General features: G+C 43.2%; 1 protein-coding gene across 1 annotated transcript in view; it reads right to left on the bottom strand.

Moving 5' to 3' along the window:
* The window catches only part of LOC146859999 (cysteine repeat modular protein 2-like), a 648,096-nt gene that overhangs the window by 446,630 nt on the left and 183,966 nt on the right, over window positions 1-17,500 (bottom strand). Inside the window, exon 10 of the mRNA XM_085643761.1 lies at window positions 14,689-14,931. Coding sequence (XP_085499887.1) covers window positions 14,689-14,931 — 243 coding nt within the window. The remainder of the gene's footprint in view (window positions 1-14,688; window positions 14,932-17,500) is intronic.

Genomic DNA, 17,500 nt, shown 5'->3' with positions numbered 1-17,500 from the left:
TTACTATTCCAACTTGATGTCCCTGTGCCGAATATCATAACTTCTGTGTTGTCCCCATTGAGTTTCAAAAAGTTACATGACATCCATTCTGCCACTTTAGAAATTCAGTCAAAGATGTTCTCTGCTATCGAGCATGAGCCCTTGGGGATTGACACCATGATCTGAGTGTCGTCTGCATAGGACACTACCTCCAGTCCAAAGGAATAAATAACAGCCACTAAAGGTGCCACATAAAGATTAAAAAGCATAGGGCTCAACGATGAGCCCTGCGGTACTCCACAAGGTAAGAACAAGGCCTCCGAGTGGAAGTGCTCTAATTTTACCCTTTGGGATCTTCGACTAAGGAAAGAGGACATGAGGGCTAATGCTTGAAGAGAGATGCCAAGACCTTGGAGTCTGTCCAGCAGCAGTGTTGGTGAGATGGTATTAAATGCTGCTGACAGATCCAGGCGTATCAGCTCCACCCCTAGTCCTTCATCCACCGGGCACCTAATGTAGTCGGTGGTTGATATTATGGCGGTTTCTAGCCCATGGTGTTTCCTAAAACCAAACTGGGAGTCATTAAGCCAAAGATGCTGTTCCACAGTTTCCATCAGCTGGATGTTAAGGTGCATCTCCAAGATCTTTGCTGGAACCGGGAGCAAGGAGATCGGGCAGTAGTGTTACAAACTGTGGGGTCTAGATTAGGTTTGTTTAAAAGAGGCCTAATGATAGCTTGCTTCCAACTACAAGGATGGGATCCGGATAGGATCACATTATTTATTAGTTTACAAAGTGGCTCGGCTATGATGCTGGCCGCCATATGAAGAACTGCTGGAGGGCAGGCTTCTAGAGGTGATCCTGCATGGGTTTCCATGAGATATTTTGCAGCCAGCTTGGGTGAGAGAGTAGAGAAGATGGAGAGACCTTTGGTCTCTAGACTTGATGCAAATGGCATCCCTTGTGCCGTAGTAGTAGGCCAACTGGAAACAATTGGGTGGCTGGACAGTATAAGGTTAGATTTAAAACCTGTATAAATGTCCATGATTTTAGAGTGAAAAAAGGTTGCTAGCTGGTTACAAAAGGCTTGTGAAATCTCTGGCTCTGCTCTGGGTTGAGAGGCTGAAAGCAGGTGTACTAGCCTGAATAGTTTCTTAGCGGAGGATGAATTTTCAATTTCATGGGTGCAATATTTAGACTTTTCTTCCATTAATGTGAGCTTGTATTCCTTGATACTTATCTTATATAGGATTCTTGCCTGATCATCTACAGTTTTTCTTGGAGCCCGCTAGATACGGCAGCAAGCTTGTTTAAGCATCCTAAGTCTTTCATTGTTCCAGGGAGCCGATGGAAAGTGTGAATATTTGCCTTCAAGGGGGCCAGTTTATTTGTTGCAGTTTCCAGCCATGTCGCAAAGGCTTCTGCCTCACTATTGGAGTCCTCAAGAATTACACAGGGTATACTATTTAAAGTACTGGCTAGTGTCTCAGTCCAGAGGGTGAGGAGTTCTATTATTATTAGCTGCTGATGGAGGTAGGAGATAAAAGGCTACTGCGCAATGGTCGAACCAACAGATAGGGATAGTTTTTTGATAAGTAATTCTAATATCATTGGTGAAAATTCCATCAAGAGTGGGGCCCGCCTTATAAGTGGGAGCAGGTACTAGTTGCAACAAACCAAGACTAGCGAGCACCTCGAAGAGGGCTCTAGAATCTTGGTTGTCCGTCTTTTCTAGGTGAAAATTAAGATCACCCAGAATGGTCAACCAGTTTTCCGCTAGTTTAAAATGAAGGGAGTCACACATTTGTAAGTTGAAGCATGAGTCTATCAAATATTTAAACTGTGATTTAAAAACAATTGCCAGACCCCCACCCATACGTCCCACCCTCTGAATGGAGTAATTAGCTGGAATAGCATCAACAAGATAAGGCCTTGAGGCTGTGTTAGCCCAAGTTTCGGTAATGAGGACCCAGTCAGGTTCAGCATCAGCTAGGAAGATAGCAAACTCCAACTTTTGTTTAATAAGGGAGCGAGCATTTAAAAGGAAACCACTATATCTCTCTTTTTTGCCAGTGCTAGGGTTAGCAAGGTTATTTCTAAGTTTCCTGACTTTGTATGGCCTGGGAGAGCTCTTTGTCATAGGGGCAATGAGTAGCCACAAGAGGTACAAGTGCATTGAAAATGTTCATAAAAACTCAGAGGGAAAGATAACACAAGAACAATAGTTTTCACAGTCTCTCAACTTTAACAAGGCTTCCCTCGAGTAGGTAAAGCTGGTAAACTGTTCCCTTTTAAAACAGTCAAAGTCCCGGGATCCGGGCGCAATCCGGGTGCGAAGGGCACAGATGGGCTTGCCTTTGGTGCATCCGCTGCACGTCCACTGCGCGTCCGCGTACACATGGGAGTTGAATAGCAATCCTAGTGCTAAACACTAGACTGCTTACTGAAAGATTCTCCCTCCACTTCGACAGATCGAAAGTGTCTCAGGAGCCTGCCGCCCTCTGTATCAATAGAGCAGAAAATCACCATGATATTTTACTCCATTTTACCACCCCTGTACACTACTCCACTCTACGCTGCTCCACTCTTGACATACTGCTCCACTACACTCTACTCCACTACTCTCTACTCCACTACACTCTATGCCACTTAACTCTGATCTACTCTACTCCAGTCCGTTGTATGCCACTCCACTCCATTTCATTCTACACTCCTCTACTCTATGCCACTCTACTCTTTGACACTTTATCCCACTCCACTTTATGCCCACTCTACGCCAATCCACTCTATGACCCCCTATTCTACGCCACTTTACTGTAGACTGTACTACTCCACTATAAGCTACTTCACGCCACTCCACTCTACAACTTTCCACGATACTCAGTCTATCCTGTTCCATGGAACTCAACTCTATGACACTCCACGACACTCAATCCAACTCCATGCCACTCAACTCTAAGGCACTCCATGACACTCTATCCCACTCCACGCCACTAAACTCTATGACACTCCACTCTACAACATTCTATCCCACTCCAAGCCACTCTACGACACTCTAGTCCATCCTATGGCCCTCCACTCTACAACACTTTACTCCACTCTGCCCCCTCCACTCTACTCTACTCCACTTTCTGCCACACTAATCTATGCCTCCCTTTTCTACTCCATGACACTCTTCTCATGACACTCTATGACCCTCCATCCTACGACCTTCCACTCTACGCCACTATATTCCACTCTACGCCACGACCTTCCACTCTACACCATGACTGTCCACTCTACTACGTGCATGTCTTTATGCTTCTCCTTAATAATCCTTTTTTGGCAGTGATAACACTTGAGTTCACGGCACCACAGAATTCCACATCATGCTACAAAATTCAACACCACACCAAATAATTCCACTCCACAACACACAATACCACTCCACATAATTCCAGTACACTCCCTACCACATAATTACCAGCCACATAATTGCAATGGACACCATGCTACATAATTACACTACAGATAGCTCCACTCAACCCCACACAATTCAATGCCACACAATTCCACAATAAACATTTCCACTCCAGCCCACATAATTCCACTCCATGCCACATACATCCACTCCACCCCATAACATATAACTAAGGGCCATATGTATCAAAATCCTCATTAGCGATTCTCAAATAGCGATTTTTTGCGAATCTCTATTTGAGAATCGCAAAATTCTATGTATGTAAGATTTGCAATAAATTTTGCGAATCCTGCATATTTGTTGGTGGTAATTTGCGATTCCTTAAGGCCAAATTGCACTTTTTGAGTGCTTCTTACATTGCATTTAAGGAATTGCAAAATTTGTGATTCCTTAAATGCAATCGCAAAATTAGGAATCGCAAATTTTGCGATTCCTTATTTTGCACGCAGATTTGCCTCATACATACCACTAAGCTAAATTGCGATCTCAAATGGCGAAATTCTGCGAATTTCGGCATTTGCGATCACAATTTTGCTTGATACATATGGCCCTAAAAGATGCAAACGTTGACAACACCTATAGCTCTCAGATTGCGGAGACCTATTGGCTTTGTCAGTGCTTGTTCGTTCATTGTAAAGATTCTCTAGGCAATCCACCATTTGAGTTCAACTGCTCTAAAGGCACTTCCTCCTTTGGTTCAGTTGTTATGTGAAATATCCTGTGGACTGTTTGGGCTTCTGAGGTTTAAACTTTATTTGATCAGCTTTACCCATGATCCTGGTCAAGTTGTCTATGTATTGACTTGTTAACTCAGTCAAACCTTTGGATGCTAGTATCTCCTGAAGGGATTAATGGATATGGTTCAGTTTGACATCATTGTGGCTTCTCCTCCTTTGTTTGGGCTTTGGTTATCATTCTGGTGCCGATTAAGGTGAAGGTAGGAAATAGTTGTTCGATCAACTAGCAGGACTGGTTCAGCTGTTAGACTTAGGAAAAAACGGCACATCATGATAAATATTTAAAGCGGATCCACTGTGCCTATATGATTATTGTTTTTATTGTTTTCATGCTGGCGTTTTTAACTGTGACCTGTTTTTATTGGGGTGATTTACCGCTATATATGAACTATTGGATGCTAGGGCGTTTAGGTGATGTAATGAACTCTGTCTCTGTAATATTTTTCTTTTTTAGGTCACCCATATTCATCGATGATTTGTATCTTAGATGTTTTTATTGTGTAGTGTATATCGATATATGTATTGTACTTTTATGGTTTTTATTAACCAAATAAAGTGGTTTTGACTGACTGACTGGTTCAGCCTTTAGAGACTTGGTTTTAGGTATCAAAAGGTCAAGAATATTTTTGTATGGATCGGGTAAAAAGTGTTGAGTAAGTCCATTGCGAAGGAAGAATGACAACAGTTGTGAGACACAAGATTTAATCTTCTACGTGCAAGGGAAATTTCCCTTGGGCGATGTGATTTCAAGAGGAAGTTTGTTCTCTAGGTTAAGCTTGGTGACCAGTCCAATTAAGGATTTGATATTTTCAGGTAGGTGGTATACAACAAAGAATTTGGTGGGGATGGTATCAGTTGCTTTCATTTCTATTGAGAGGCATTGGATGGTGGGGCAGACTGCAATGATTGGGAAATGGAGTTGCCCACCAGGTGCGCAGAAGAGGTCAGCCTAGGTGCTGGTGTGGCTTGCCCCTCGGTAATCCCAGGTACTCCCGCTTGTCATCCCTCCTCTTGCCCCACTCACCACCACCACACCACACCATGCAGGGTTGCCATTATGACAATCTCTAGCAGCAGTCTCCTCAGGCAGGAACCTAGGAAGCTTCAAACTCAAGCAAATTGTGCAGCTGAGCAGCAGCTTCCTGGCAGGAGGCAGGCTCAGCCGTTAGTCCTGATTGCCAGCAATGCCAGCCATTGGGCCTTGTTGTTATCCCTGGACTGTCAACCCTGACTGCCAGTTCTCTTCAGTGACCTCCAGTGACTGAGACAAACACTCTGCCTGTTCCCTGCTACAGATGGAGGTAAAGGAAACTTGAAGCAGATGACTTCTTGAAGTAAGTGACTGTAAATCTAACAAACTGTTCTTGCTACCATATGTAGCATTCTGTGCTCGTGCCCCACCTTACACTCCCTCACGCTCTACGCTGCTACATGGGTATTCAGCAGCTCCGCCCTGTAATTCTCGTAAAAGTGGGAGGAGGTGGCAGCACAGTAGTGAGCACTACGGTGTGTACAGTAGGGAGCATAGGAGGGATGGACAAGCGGTTCTCAAGATAAAAAAGCAAGCCGAACAAACCGGGGAGCACGAACCGAGGCGAGCATTCAATGGCATTCCATGGTTAGGCAGTCTTCAATTTAACTCGATCCAACCCAGCTGCATTGGAAATTTAGGACATTTGCTGGCAGCTTGGTAACACTATCCGCCTTTGATGTCTACAACAGAAAGACTACATACCACACCTAGTAGACAAGGCACCAAGAGGCATTTGGAATTTAACATAGCTTTCTCAAAACTTGGAAGCTGCCTCATAGAATTATCATGATGAAGTGTAAAAATGCAACATCAAAGAAAAGAAGAACACATGTAAAAAAAAGTCAACACCTCTGAATTGGATAACTGGTAAGGAACCCTCTACCATGTAACATACTCCACATATAATTGGTTCAGAAACCCTGCAAGAATATGAAAACAGCCACCAGGCACTAAGAAACCAGCCTTGGATAACTCTCCCTCATCTGGCTCTGATGATCCAAGCATCTCTATTTCAACACAAGGTGCTAGCTTAATGTAAACTCCTGGAAATCTAACACAACACCAGTATCATCAGAAGAAAGGTATATATATTTTAATCATAGAACTTGGCTCAACGATTGCCTCATCGGATTTTCTTTCACCAATATCAGCACCAGTGGAATCAAATGCCATCATCTCAATGCCTGCTGCTCAACAACCCTGCACAATCGAAACTCTAGCACAAGTTGATTATAGCTGGAAGGAGGCCGACAAAGCTACATGTATTCATTTTACCCTCCTCTCAGCAGCGAATGTGTAAATGTGGCGATCATATAAATTGGACACTTCGAATATATTTTATATAATAACTACATAATTAACATAACATTAATAATTTCAGAAACCAAATTAAGCATAGTTATTGTGGTTAACACGCTGATGAACTGCACATGTACACAGTAGTGACTGGGAGGGAACGAGAGTGGAGGGGCGGGTGGTGTCGAGGGTACATAATAAAAATAATAAAAACGCTTTCCTCCTCACCGTGTCTCTCCTCCGTCATCTCTCCTCCATATTACCTAGTTGTCTCCCCACGGCCAGAACCAGGAAGCACATAGGCTCCCTCCCCTAAGCCAATAACAACGCTGCAATGCAGCATTGTAATTGGTTCGAGGGCCGTGGTCCAGCACTCAGACGCGGAATGAGAGTCTGGGCATGTTTCTCACCAGGCTGTGTAATGCAGCCTGGTGGGGAGCATGCAAAGTGTGCATGGCTGTTTGACTGGGACAAGAAGGCCGGCCAAACAGTCATGCGCACTTGGAGTATGCAAATCACTCCTCCCCCGGTATCACCATCCCCGCCCTAACCCAGCCACAAACCTACGAAAAATACAATCATAATAACGACGTTATTATTATTATTTTTCATGCTCTGAGAGCAGTGGGGCAACGCTTCTCCGCCTGCTCGTGCACCTGTTGTAGACAAACTTTGCACTGTACCTGACCTACTGAAAATTTTGGTCGACAATTTAAAGAAGGTTAAGGCTTCAAATAAATTTACCGGAGATACTGAACAAATACACTGCTTTGTAAATTATTGATGAATGACTCATATCAACTCTTCACAAAAGGTGTGTTTTTAAAGCATATTCGGAAACATAGTTCCACTTGCTAACTTCTAAGGGAGGCTGGAAGAGAGTTCTAAAGCACAGATACAAGGTAAACAAAGGTACGACCTCCACCTCATGCTCTTTTAAACTTTGGTTATAAACAATATTTTGAATTGGGAAACAACAACCAACTTGTTATCTAATGATTTAAAAGAGAATTGTAACTAGAAAACAGTGGCAAAAGGAGGACATGGCCTGGAATAAATGCACGGTACAGTGCCAATGGGGGGAAAAAGCAAGTCAGATTTTAGAGAGTGCAGTAAGAACCTATAATAAGGTCATGAATGATGCTCAGCAGTGCTACCAGTGTGCTGCTAACACTTGAATCCATATATCCTTGTAAGGCAGGCTTGCTAAGGCATTTCCTTCTCCCGTCCTTTGTCAGTGTACCAAATATATATACCCAACATGAGGAGGAAGCATAAACAGAGGCTGATGTACAAGACAGTAAAGGGGGGACTGATGACTTTGTGTGATAGAAAACAGAAGCTGTTTCTTACTACCTGATGTGTACCATTACCTTGGGGTGTCTATGGCTTACATTAGTGAGTGGCGGTTTAACATTAAGCAGTAAATGATTGACTGGTAAGGTGTGTTGGGTGCTTCAAGCATGTAAATCTCAACCTCAGAGTAGTTGAACGTATCCAGCCTAGGTTGGTGCGCAATACCAATGCTCGCCCAAATCTGACATTGCGTCAGATGCTCACTAATTGAAGCTGTTCTCCCATAAACGCTTTGGTATTGTATTTATACTGCTGCCTGCTTTCTCCTAAACTGTTTCTATGTCAAACCACAGTATTTACCTTCTCCTACCTTCAGCTGCCTCAGAATACTCATTTTTTTCATGACTCTTAAAAGAATGTCTCATTCTTGTCTCAGCTTTCAGTGCTACCTTTGTTTCTCTTTCTTCTTCTATGACTCTTTTAAGCAACCTGGTGGAAGTGTGGGTGAGACCACTTATTTCCACTTGTAGTTGCTGACTAAGGCTTCCCACTTCTAATTCAACAAGTCAGAATCACTGTAGTTGAATCTGCTCTTCGGATTTCAGCAATTTATTTAAGGTAATCTGAGAATGCTCATGTGCAAGCAATCTAAAGCAGCCTTTTAAGGATTATGAAGTGCCAACGTTCTCCGCATGAAGAGAACTATTTCATAGACTATCCTAAATCATTATAAAGTCACTAGAACAATTTTCTATCACCATTCACATGCACTGTTTATGTTTTGTTAATTATGTTAAGTTAAATAGTTTGATTCTGGTTATTTTGCAAACCATGCCACCTCAGTTTGGACCCAGCTTGATGCAAATGAGTCTTGACCCTACTCCAATTGCAACAGTCCAGCCTGAACTGCAAAGCTGGGTCCTCCCTGAAATGGCAAGCAACCCAAGACAGGGTCAAGACTGATTTACATATAGCTGGGTCCAAACTGAGGTGACAGGGCATGCAAAATAACAATGGATTGGGATGCGGCCCGAGTAATTACCAGTGGCTGAGATTAGTTCAAGCATTCCATCTATCACCTTTTTGTGTAGTGTAGATTCACCAAACAGCAGCAGACCCTACTCCTATCGGAACAGTCCAACCCCAACTTTCGAGCCAGGTCCTCCCTGAACCGGAACACAAGCAACCCAGGAGGACCGGTTTTGCCGTAATTATGGGCTCATCAGCCCGATTTAGCTTGGTTCTAGTGATATTGGGACCAATTACCAACAGGGCCGCCCACCTGATTATGAGTTTCCTCATAGTCTGGCGGGTGGTACTTTGGCAATTCCATGGCGGTGCCTTTCAAAAAGTCTCTGCAATGGGAGTGCCAAAGCTCGTTCATGCACGGACCGAAATGCACAATAGTACATTTCTTTCCATGCAGAAACTAGGGGTGCACACATACAGGGGGGCACAACATGTGCCCCCTTGCATGCACCCCCCTGCACAGAGAGTGCAGGAGGCTGCACCAGAGTTACCTTTACCCTTTCCATGGTGGGCTCACCGCCGTGGATAGGGTTGAAGTGAGGAGACTCGTAATATGCTTGGTGGTGCCATGCCACCGACAGAGATCTCGGATCCCTGTCAGTTGCGACGGTCCAGAAATGGTCTGACCATCGTACTCCTAATGTGACCGCCAGACCACTGATGTGACCACCACCGCACCTCCACCACGGGTTCGGTGGTCCCATGGACTTGTAACTGAGGTGACATGGTGTGCAAAATAACAATGGATTGGGATAATTACCTGTGGCTGGGATTAATTCAAGCATTCTATCCATTACCATTTTGTGTACTGTGGATTCACCAAACAGCAGCAGTAGCTTCATTTGTTTCTGCCATTGGCCATGCTGAATAGCAAAATTCTGTAGCACATCACATAGCCAGACTCCACGATGCATACCTGAAGTCTTGCAAGATTGGCCCTTTTGTTGCTAATAGCTCAAGTGTTCAGCCATCTGGGCATAGGCTGCCATAATCTGTAAAGGGACGTGCTAACATGGTGGCCATTTTAAGATCAGGCCAAAGTCCATTCTTTGATCACAGAACATATTAAGTCTAGAGATCGCTGAGGCAAACCTTATAAATATCTTTTTATTGACCTTTACGGTCAGGATTTGATTTAGCAATATTTTGTGAAGTAAATGCAAAACCAAAGAAGACTGTTCCTTGTAGGCCTCCATCTCTGAATTCACAGCCATTCTCAAATATTTGTAGAGGTAATCCTGCAAAAGGGCCTATACATCTCATTGTTTGTTATACAGAATAAGTTGACTACTCTACCAGTGATTCCATTAGTTACACAACTAATGCATAGATGAAAGACCTTAGTTGCTGCTGTTTTAAAATAGATTTAGTAGCTCCCTTCAAAAGTTCAGAAGATTGGTACACATCTAGGAAATGTCAGTTGTGTTACACAGATTCTGCATGCATTACTATCTTCTAGTACACGTCCCATGAACCTGTAACTCCAGTAAAGGCATGTCCATTCACCAAACTCGCAAACATCCCCACCAGTGGTCATGGCTTAAATTATAAAACTTTATCTTTGTGCTCTCGTACCACAGTAAGTATTCTATGTATATAGCTTCCAACTTTCGATTTGCCGGAAGATTGTAAGTGTTCAAGGCTGTTTAGTATTTTTTCAGTCTTGACGTTAGCCACCCTAATGTGGTATCAGCCCGACCTAAATCAGATTTTAACTTTTGTTTAAACAAGGTAAGTAGCATGGAATCACTTCTGATAAACGGGTGTGCAATTTATTTTTGTCAATGCTGCAAGTGACTTTAGCAAACTTGAGGTTATCTTTCTTATTTGCTTAAAAATGTAAATGCTGTTAAACTGAAATAAACATACAAAGTTCGAGTCATTCAGCTTTAATGCTTTGTCTCGTTATATAAAGAAGGCTTCGAGGTTTAACACTGAGTTCAGGATATATAATCTCCGGATATGGATTTGTTTTTACTTAGTCATAGGCCTTGTAAATATGGTCTTCAGTCGGGATCCATCTCCAATAGCTAGCCAAAAATCATATGGCCAATGCAGTAGGATTTCGAGTTTCTAATGAAGTGGACAACCCTATTTAACAGATCATTTGGACCCAATTACGAGTACTTGTGCTCACTCCTCAAAACATGGTAATATTGGCTTATCCCCAATTGTTATATTTAATTTACTCATAAGTCCCTAGCAAAGTGGCACTACATGTGGCCAGGGAATGTAAATAAAATGCTACTAGAGGGTTTGCAGCACTGATTGTTCTACCCACTTAAGTAGCCCTTTTAACATGTCTCAGGCTTGCCACTTCAGAGCCTGTGAGTGAAGTCTTAAACTGCCATTTCGACCGGGCAAAGTAAACTTTTTGCCAGACCAAAACCCTCCCTTTTAAAACAAATAGGTCACGCTTAGGGTAGGACCAGGACAGCCCGAGGGCAAGGTGCAATGTATTTAAAAAGTAGGACATGTACTTTTAAGTTTTACATGTCATAGTAGTGAAAAACTCCTGAATTCGTTTTTTCACTGCAAGGTCTCTCCCATAGGATATCATTGGAGTTGCCTTTTTTCATTTTATAAGTGTAATTTCCAAGTGGAAAGAGATTGCAGGTTCATGTTCGGTGTCTCTGGAATCACAATTTAAAATCCTAACATGATGAAGTCATATTTTAAACTGCAATTCTGAAAATACAGCTTTTAGAAAATTGGCATTTTCTTGCTTTAGCCATTTAGTGCCTGTAGCCTCTCTCTGATCACATGATTGGGTGCAGCTGACAGTATAGCTTGTTGTATTTCTCCTAGACAGCCACACACAATAGGGTGCTTGGGTGTACCTGGATGGAAAAAACAACAGTTGATGGACAGAAGGCAGAACAATATCATATATTCACCCCAGTACAGAGATCTGGGCCCAAATCCATCGTTGTTTTGCTCACCATGCCATTCCAGTTTGAACCCAGCCATATGCAAATCAGTCTTGACCCTGTGCCTCATGGGAACAGTCCAGCCCGAACTGCCAAGCCAGGTCCTCCCTGGACTGGAAACAAGCATCCTAGGACCGGTTTCGGGGTTTCACCCCTCTTCAGCCAGGATAGCTCGATTCTAGTGGCATGGAGAGCATGGGACCCACGTCTGGGCATACCCGTCCCACTCGGGGTGACAAATGCAAAAACAACAGTTGGATGGACAGAATGCAGAACAATGTCACACATTCACCCCAGTACAGAGATCTGGGCCAAAATCCATCGTTTTTTTTGCTCACCATGCCATTCCAGTTTGAACCCAGCCATATGCAAATCAGTCTTGACCCTGTGCCTCATGGTGTACCTGGACGGACCATCACTGGCAGGATGGAAGGGCAGAGCTGGGCACAGCCCCACTTATACTTGAATAGGGTGTGTCCTGGTTCCACAACAAAAAAGGCTGCATACCCCCTGTAGTTAGTCTGGAGCCCAGACAGGGAAGGCAGGATGTCTAGGGACTTCAAAGGGAAATCTACAGAAGCTTCTCCCCCACTTGAAAGGCACAACTGGATATAAATACTGGACCTCAAACACCAGCTCTTCAGTACAATTTTGGACTTATGGATACTCTACCAGGAAGAACTGATGTGCTGCTATAAGGACTGGCACTCTGCTGGACTACTACTCTAAATGAACTGATGAATGGCTGTGCTGACCTGCTGCCCTCTAACCTTGAGAAGAAAGACTGTACCTGCAACATCATCTGGAACCCAAGACCCCAGAGTGACTCCAAGGGCTAATCTGCTGGCCTCCTGATCGGAGTCTCAGGGGTATAAAACGTTCCCCAAACAGCTCCTGGACTCAGCTGCGACGAGTTTCTGACCCCAAGTGGGGCCTCTCACCCATGGTGTGGCTCACAGGCTCTTAAATCAAGTTTTTGGGTTCTATGTGACCATAAGCAGCCCAGTTCACACCAAGACTGCACCGCTCACACCGAAAATCAGCATGAGCCGCCACCAGCTCATCTCTCCCATAGCAGCATTGACAGCCTCTCTGCATCGTCCCTCAAAATCCCCCTCAACACGGTCCCACCGCTGTTATCTGCACAGACCGCGGCTGCAAGCCTACCATTACAGTTGTAGACATGCATGCACATTAAAATGAGTTCTCACTCAGGACACGTGATGTTATGTTATGCAGAATTTGTAGAGCACACTATCACTCGGGAGTGTATCCTGGCACGTTAGTCTTCAAACCGTGCCTGCTGTGAATTTCGAGGAATGCCTAATGACGTGGAATAGTATTCCCATGTCCAAGATTAATGAGGATTCCCTCTCATAAGTCGTGATAGTCTCTTGGAGTAAAATGATCAATTTCTTCTTAAGAGAGAATTAGATTCTTATTCAATCTTGACTATTCTACTGTTGAAGTTCCTTTTTTTTAATTGTCACTTTTACAACTAACTGCAGTTTTTTCACATAGAATTTATTAAAATGCGTGTGGAAGAGGAAATGACACACTCTTTGACCTTCAATGACATCACGAAAAGAAGCTTTGACCTGCCTTTCACCCCTTAACAGCCTTCTCTTTGCTACTGCGCATCTGTGGGAAAGGCTAGAAGTGGAAACTGCACTTCATCCATTCACCTCGAGACCAAGGGTAGCTAGGGCAGGCCAAGGCCTGCCTATCCTTACTGAACATCCATGCTCTTTCAGGAAAGCCTTTCAACTGTCTGTTAAGGACTGGTACATGCACCCTTCATATCCATGCCTGCCAGCTACTGGCCAAGTTGTCCCAAATGACAAGTGCATTTAAAATGCACTGTGTCCAAGATCACAGTGGCGTCGAACGTCTTAACCAAGGCCACATTCATAAATGCTGAGCATCCTGAGGCGTTCTTCTTGCTCAATCTCCCCGGTAAAAACTACCTTTCTCTCCCAACCTGAGGGTGAGGTCTACATTAAAGCACCATCCTACCGAAGCACTAGTACCACCAATCTTTAGTAAAGATGCATAGCCAGGATTTGCATTAAGCTTTGGTGTAAAATGTGAGAGGGAATGAGATAACCATGTTGAGGCTGAGTGCACAATGTAACACCAGGAAACCGTGCCTCAAACACGCATTGTGTCAGCCTGGGCAGTTTCTTCTTCTGCCGTGCCTCCTTTCCCTGCATCATCACGTGAGAACACCTTGATAACATAAATTTGGGGGGTGTGGTGCATAAAAGCAAAATACTATAATGTTACTACAGCTATAGTAACACCCTAAGGCAATGAATAGGGGGCAAAAGACCACTGACTTTCTCTCAGATCACGAATAGTATGGTGGTGAGGACAGAGCTGCTTCTATGTTCATGATTAGAACCTGTCACTTATAACACCTGCCGCTCAATGCGATGGTCTAATTTAATATCACATTTTAAATAAATACACTATTGAATGTTGTAGAGGTTTTATTATTTATGTACTGGACTCTTTCACCCAAGGAATCGTAGGCCCCTCGTGCCACCGCAGGGCATAGCTGCTCATGGTAACCCTGCAGGAGACAGGAGCCGTGACCTAGAGCAGCAACACATCCTTTCAACGTTCAATTTGATCTGCGAGGTTTATTTTTAACGGGTCGAAGCCACACGCAGGAGATGCAGCTGTTCCAGTCTGCAACTGAATTCAAAATCCTGATTTTAAAATATAATTTTCAGAATACTTAAGATGTGGGGCCAATTTCTATGGTGGAAACGCTTGTGATTTTCCTTGTCTCTATGAATATGAAGGAATTGTTTATTCGCTACCCCTGATGCTTAACAAACATTCAGAAGCAAGGCACAAGCAATACAAATGCACAAGGGACATGCACACAAAATAAATGCTTGCAAAAATGGGCTGGCTCACCTTGACATTCCATCACCAAGCGGTTGTAGAAGGTGCCCTGTGGACACTCCTCCAAGCACTCCCCTTGGTACAGCTTGGGGTACGCGGCGGTGCATGATTCACAGTCGTCGTAGGAGATCCCAGAACAGGTTGCACAGTTGAAATAGCAGGGGATGCATTTTCCTTGGTCGAGATCCTCATAATAACCATCAGGACATGTAGCTTTGCAGGTGCCGTTGAGGAGAAGGTAGAGGTAACTGCATTCTATTATAAAAAAAATCTAAGTTAATGGTTACTTGTAAGAAAAGTATCAGGTCTAATCCTGGAAAGAAAAGAATCAGAGATGGAAAATTCCAATGTGAATCACCTTAAAATACGATACAAATTCTAATGCTTAAATTGACATGGATTACTGAGTTACGTTGGCCGAACAAGATTTGTATATGCTGTAGAATGTAAGACTCTGTCCTTTGGATCTTTGTGGTGGCCTAGCTTAATGAGTATATTTGATTTCAATACACCAAATTCACAAAACTAGATTGTATACACTCATCTGAAAAAACATGACCTCAAGGAAAATTGTGTGAAAGTAAATTTGAACAACATCCAAGCCAAGACTTCAAGAGCATCATAGATCAAAACAAACATCTTTATAAATGCAGTACACTTTAGAAAATATGTTTCTGGAAATAAAATAACTCGATGTATAAAATCATTACATTCTAGAAAAGCCTTAAGATGTATTTAAAAATATGCAAATCATTTTATTATATCTAGTTCTCATATCCCTACTCAATTGTTATAATAAAAATGTCTACATCGACAGCTTTCTGTAGTTGACTGATGCATCAAATGCCTTGTGCAAGAACCAGCAATTAGTGTGTAAAGGGCAGGGGAAGGGCACTACGCAGAATTACCATCACTGCTTAAACAATGGAAAGAAAAACTATGTTTTAAGCTCACTTTCTTCTGACCTGGGCTGTCTGAAAATGGACAATCATTAGTCCATTCACAGTGGAGTGTTTGTTTATTGCAACTCTAGAGTTCATTACGAGAAAGGATAGTGTTATTAGAGCTTCTTTTTAATAGACACATTACACTGCTTAACATGCATTTTATAACCAGTTACAAGGTACATATAGAGGTGCTCCAGTTAACTGTTCAGAACATATATTCAACCGCACTATCTGTTTCTTAAAAAGAAGCAAAGACCTAGGATTTAAAACAGGATTCGGGTGGAGCTGTGACCAAAGTATACCTACTGATCGCGATGAAGACACTGCAAACTACCTCAGTATTCTGCGGCTTTTATAGTGGCATAGCCTTTACCCGCTTTCTTCCTTTCATACAGACAGGATCTCCTTGGTGGTGTGTGGCAGAATACTTTAGCTCAGGTATTATACACAATGTGGGTCTCATCCAAATTGAGGTCTATGTCCCACAAGGAGTCCACAGAAGGAAGTAACCATTAGGTTAAAATTTCCTAGAAATCCCAAAACAACTACCAAATACCCCAACTGATCAGACACTTCATGATTTTGCGATTTGCAAACAAATTAGCAAAATGTGAACTTTTGCAAAAATTCAATGCTTTTTACAAAATACCGGCAAAATCTTTTTTTTAAAGTGTTGGACTCTCTTCTTATTGACCCTGCACTGCCATGCTGGGTCAGTAAAGGGCGGGTGGGCTGGAGAGAGGTGTTTGCATTCTCTCTCCTGCTGTGTGTGGCTAGAGCACTAGTTTCCTGGAGGCAAAGCCGGGCTCCAAGAACCTGAAAAGAAAACAAACCTGTACTCACCCTTCCCCTTTCATCTTTTTTCCAGCCCCTTCAACCCACACCGCCTCCCTGCAGTTTTATTCTCCTTGCCATCGCTTGTCACCTTTTCCTAGTTCCCCCCTATGGACAGACCAGCGTGAAATAAATGTTGTTGCAGGGAGGTGTTAAGTAGCCCCGTCTACCCTCCTCCCACCTTACACTGAAATGGGAGGAGGGAAGAGAAGCAACATTAAGAGTTCCCTCCAGCAGAATGTATTATTGTCAAAGAAACAGTACAACAACTTACATCCTGACAATCTCTTTGATTATTGATGCAGCAATGTCGAAGAAAATGCAGCTTCACTCTTGTTTCATCAACTTTAGTGCGGCTTTCGACAATGTGGATAGGGCAAGACTGTGGACGAAGATAGCCCGTTGGGGCATCCCAAATGCTCTCCTAATAATGCTAACGCTTCTACACACAGACACCTGGGTACAGGTGAAATTAGGAACAGGGACGGATCTTTCGAGAAAAGTAAAAACAACGAAAAGCCTTGAACAGGGTGTGTGCTGGCACCCACCCTATTCAATTTATTTATGGCATTTTTGCCACAGACACTTAACTCCTACAATTCTCACGCGCCCAGGCTGGGGGGCACAACTCTGTCCAATCTCCTTTACGCGGACAACGCAATTCTGCTTAGCCATACAGTAGTTGGCTTGCAACATCTCCTCAACGGAATGCGGGACTACGCAGAAGAAAACAACTTGTCAATTAATCTAAAGAAAACTAGGACAATGTCAATTAATAACAAGAGGAAAGGAGTGAGATTCTGGCATCTGGGCGGGACACAAATAGAACCAGCGGTATTTAGGGGTTTACATAGATAAAGAAGGAACATTCGCACGACATCAAGAAGAGATTAAAAGGAAAGGGATGGTGCTAGCACTAACTATGAAAAGCTTAACGTCTAAATTAACAGGTCCAACACTGAGTTCCCTACTGAATATAGCACAGGCTAAAATCCTACCCACCATTACCGACGGTAATGAAGCATTGAGAGGTAGAGATGATA

Source organism: Triturus cristatus, chromosome 3_1 (assembly GCF_964204655.1).
Source record: "Triturus cristatus chromosome 3_1, aTriCri1.1, whole genome shotgun sequence".
In the NCBI taxonomy this organism is placed as follows: Eukaryota; Metazoa; Chordata; class Amphibia; order Caudata; family Salamandridae; genus Triturus; species Triturus cristatus.
The sequence above is the reverse complement of the archived record's forward strand: the minus strand, read 5'-3'. Positions and strand labels throughout refer to the sequence as shown.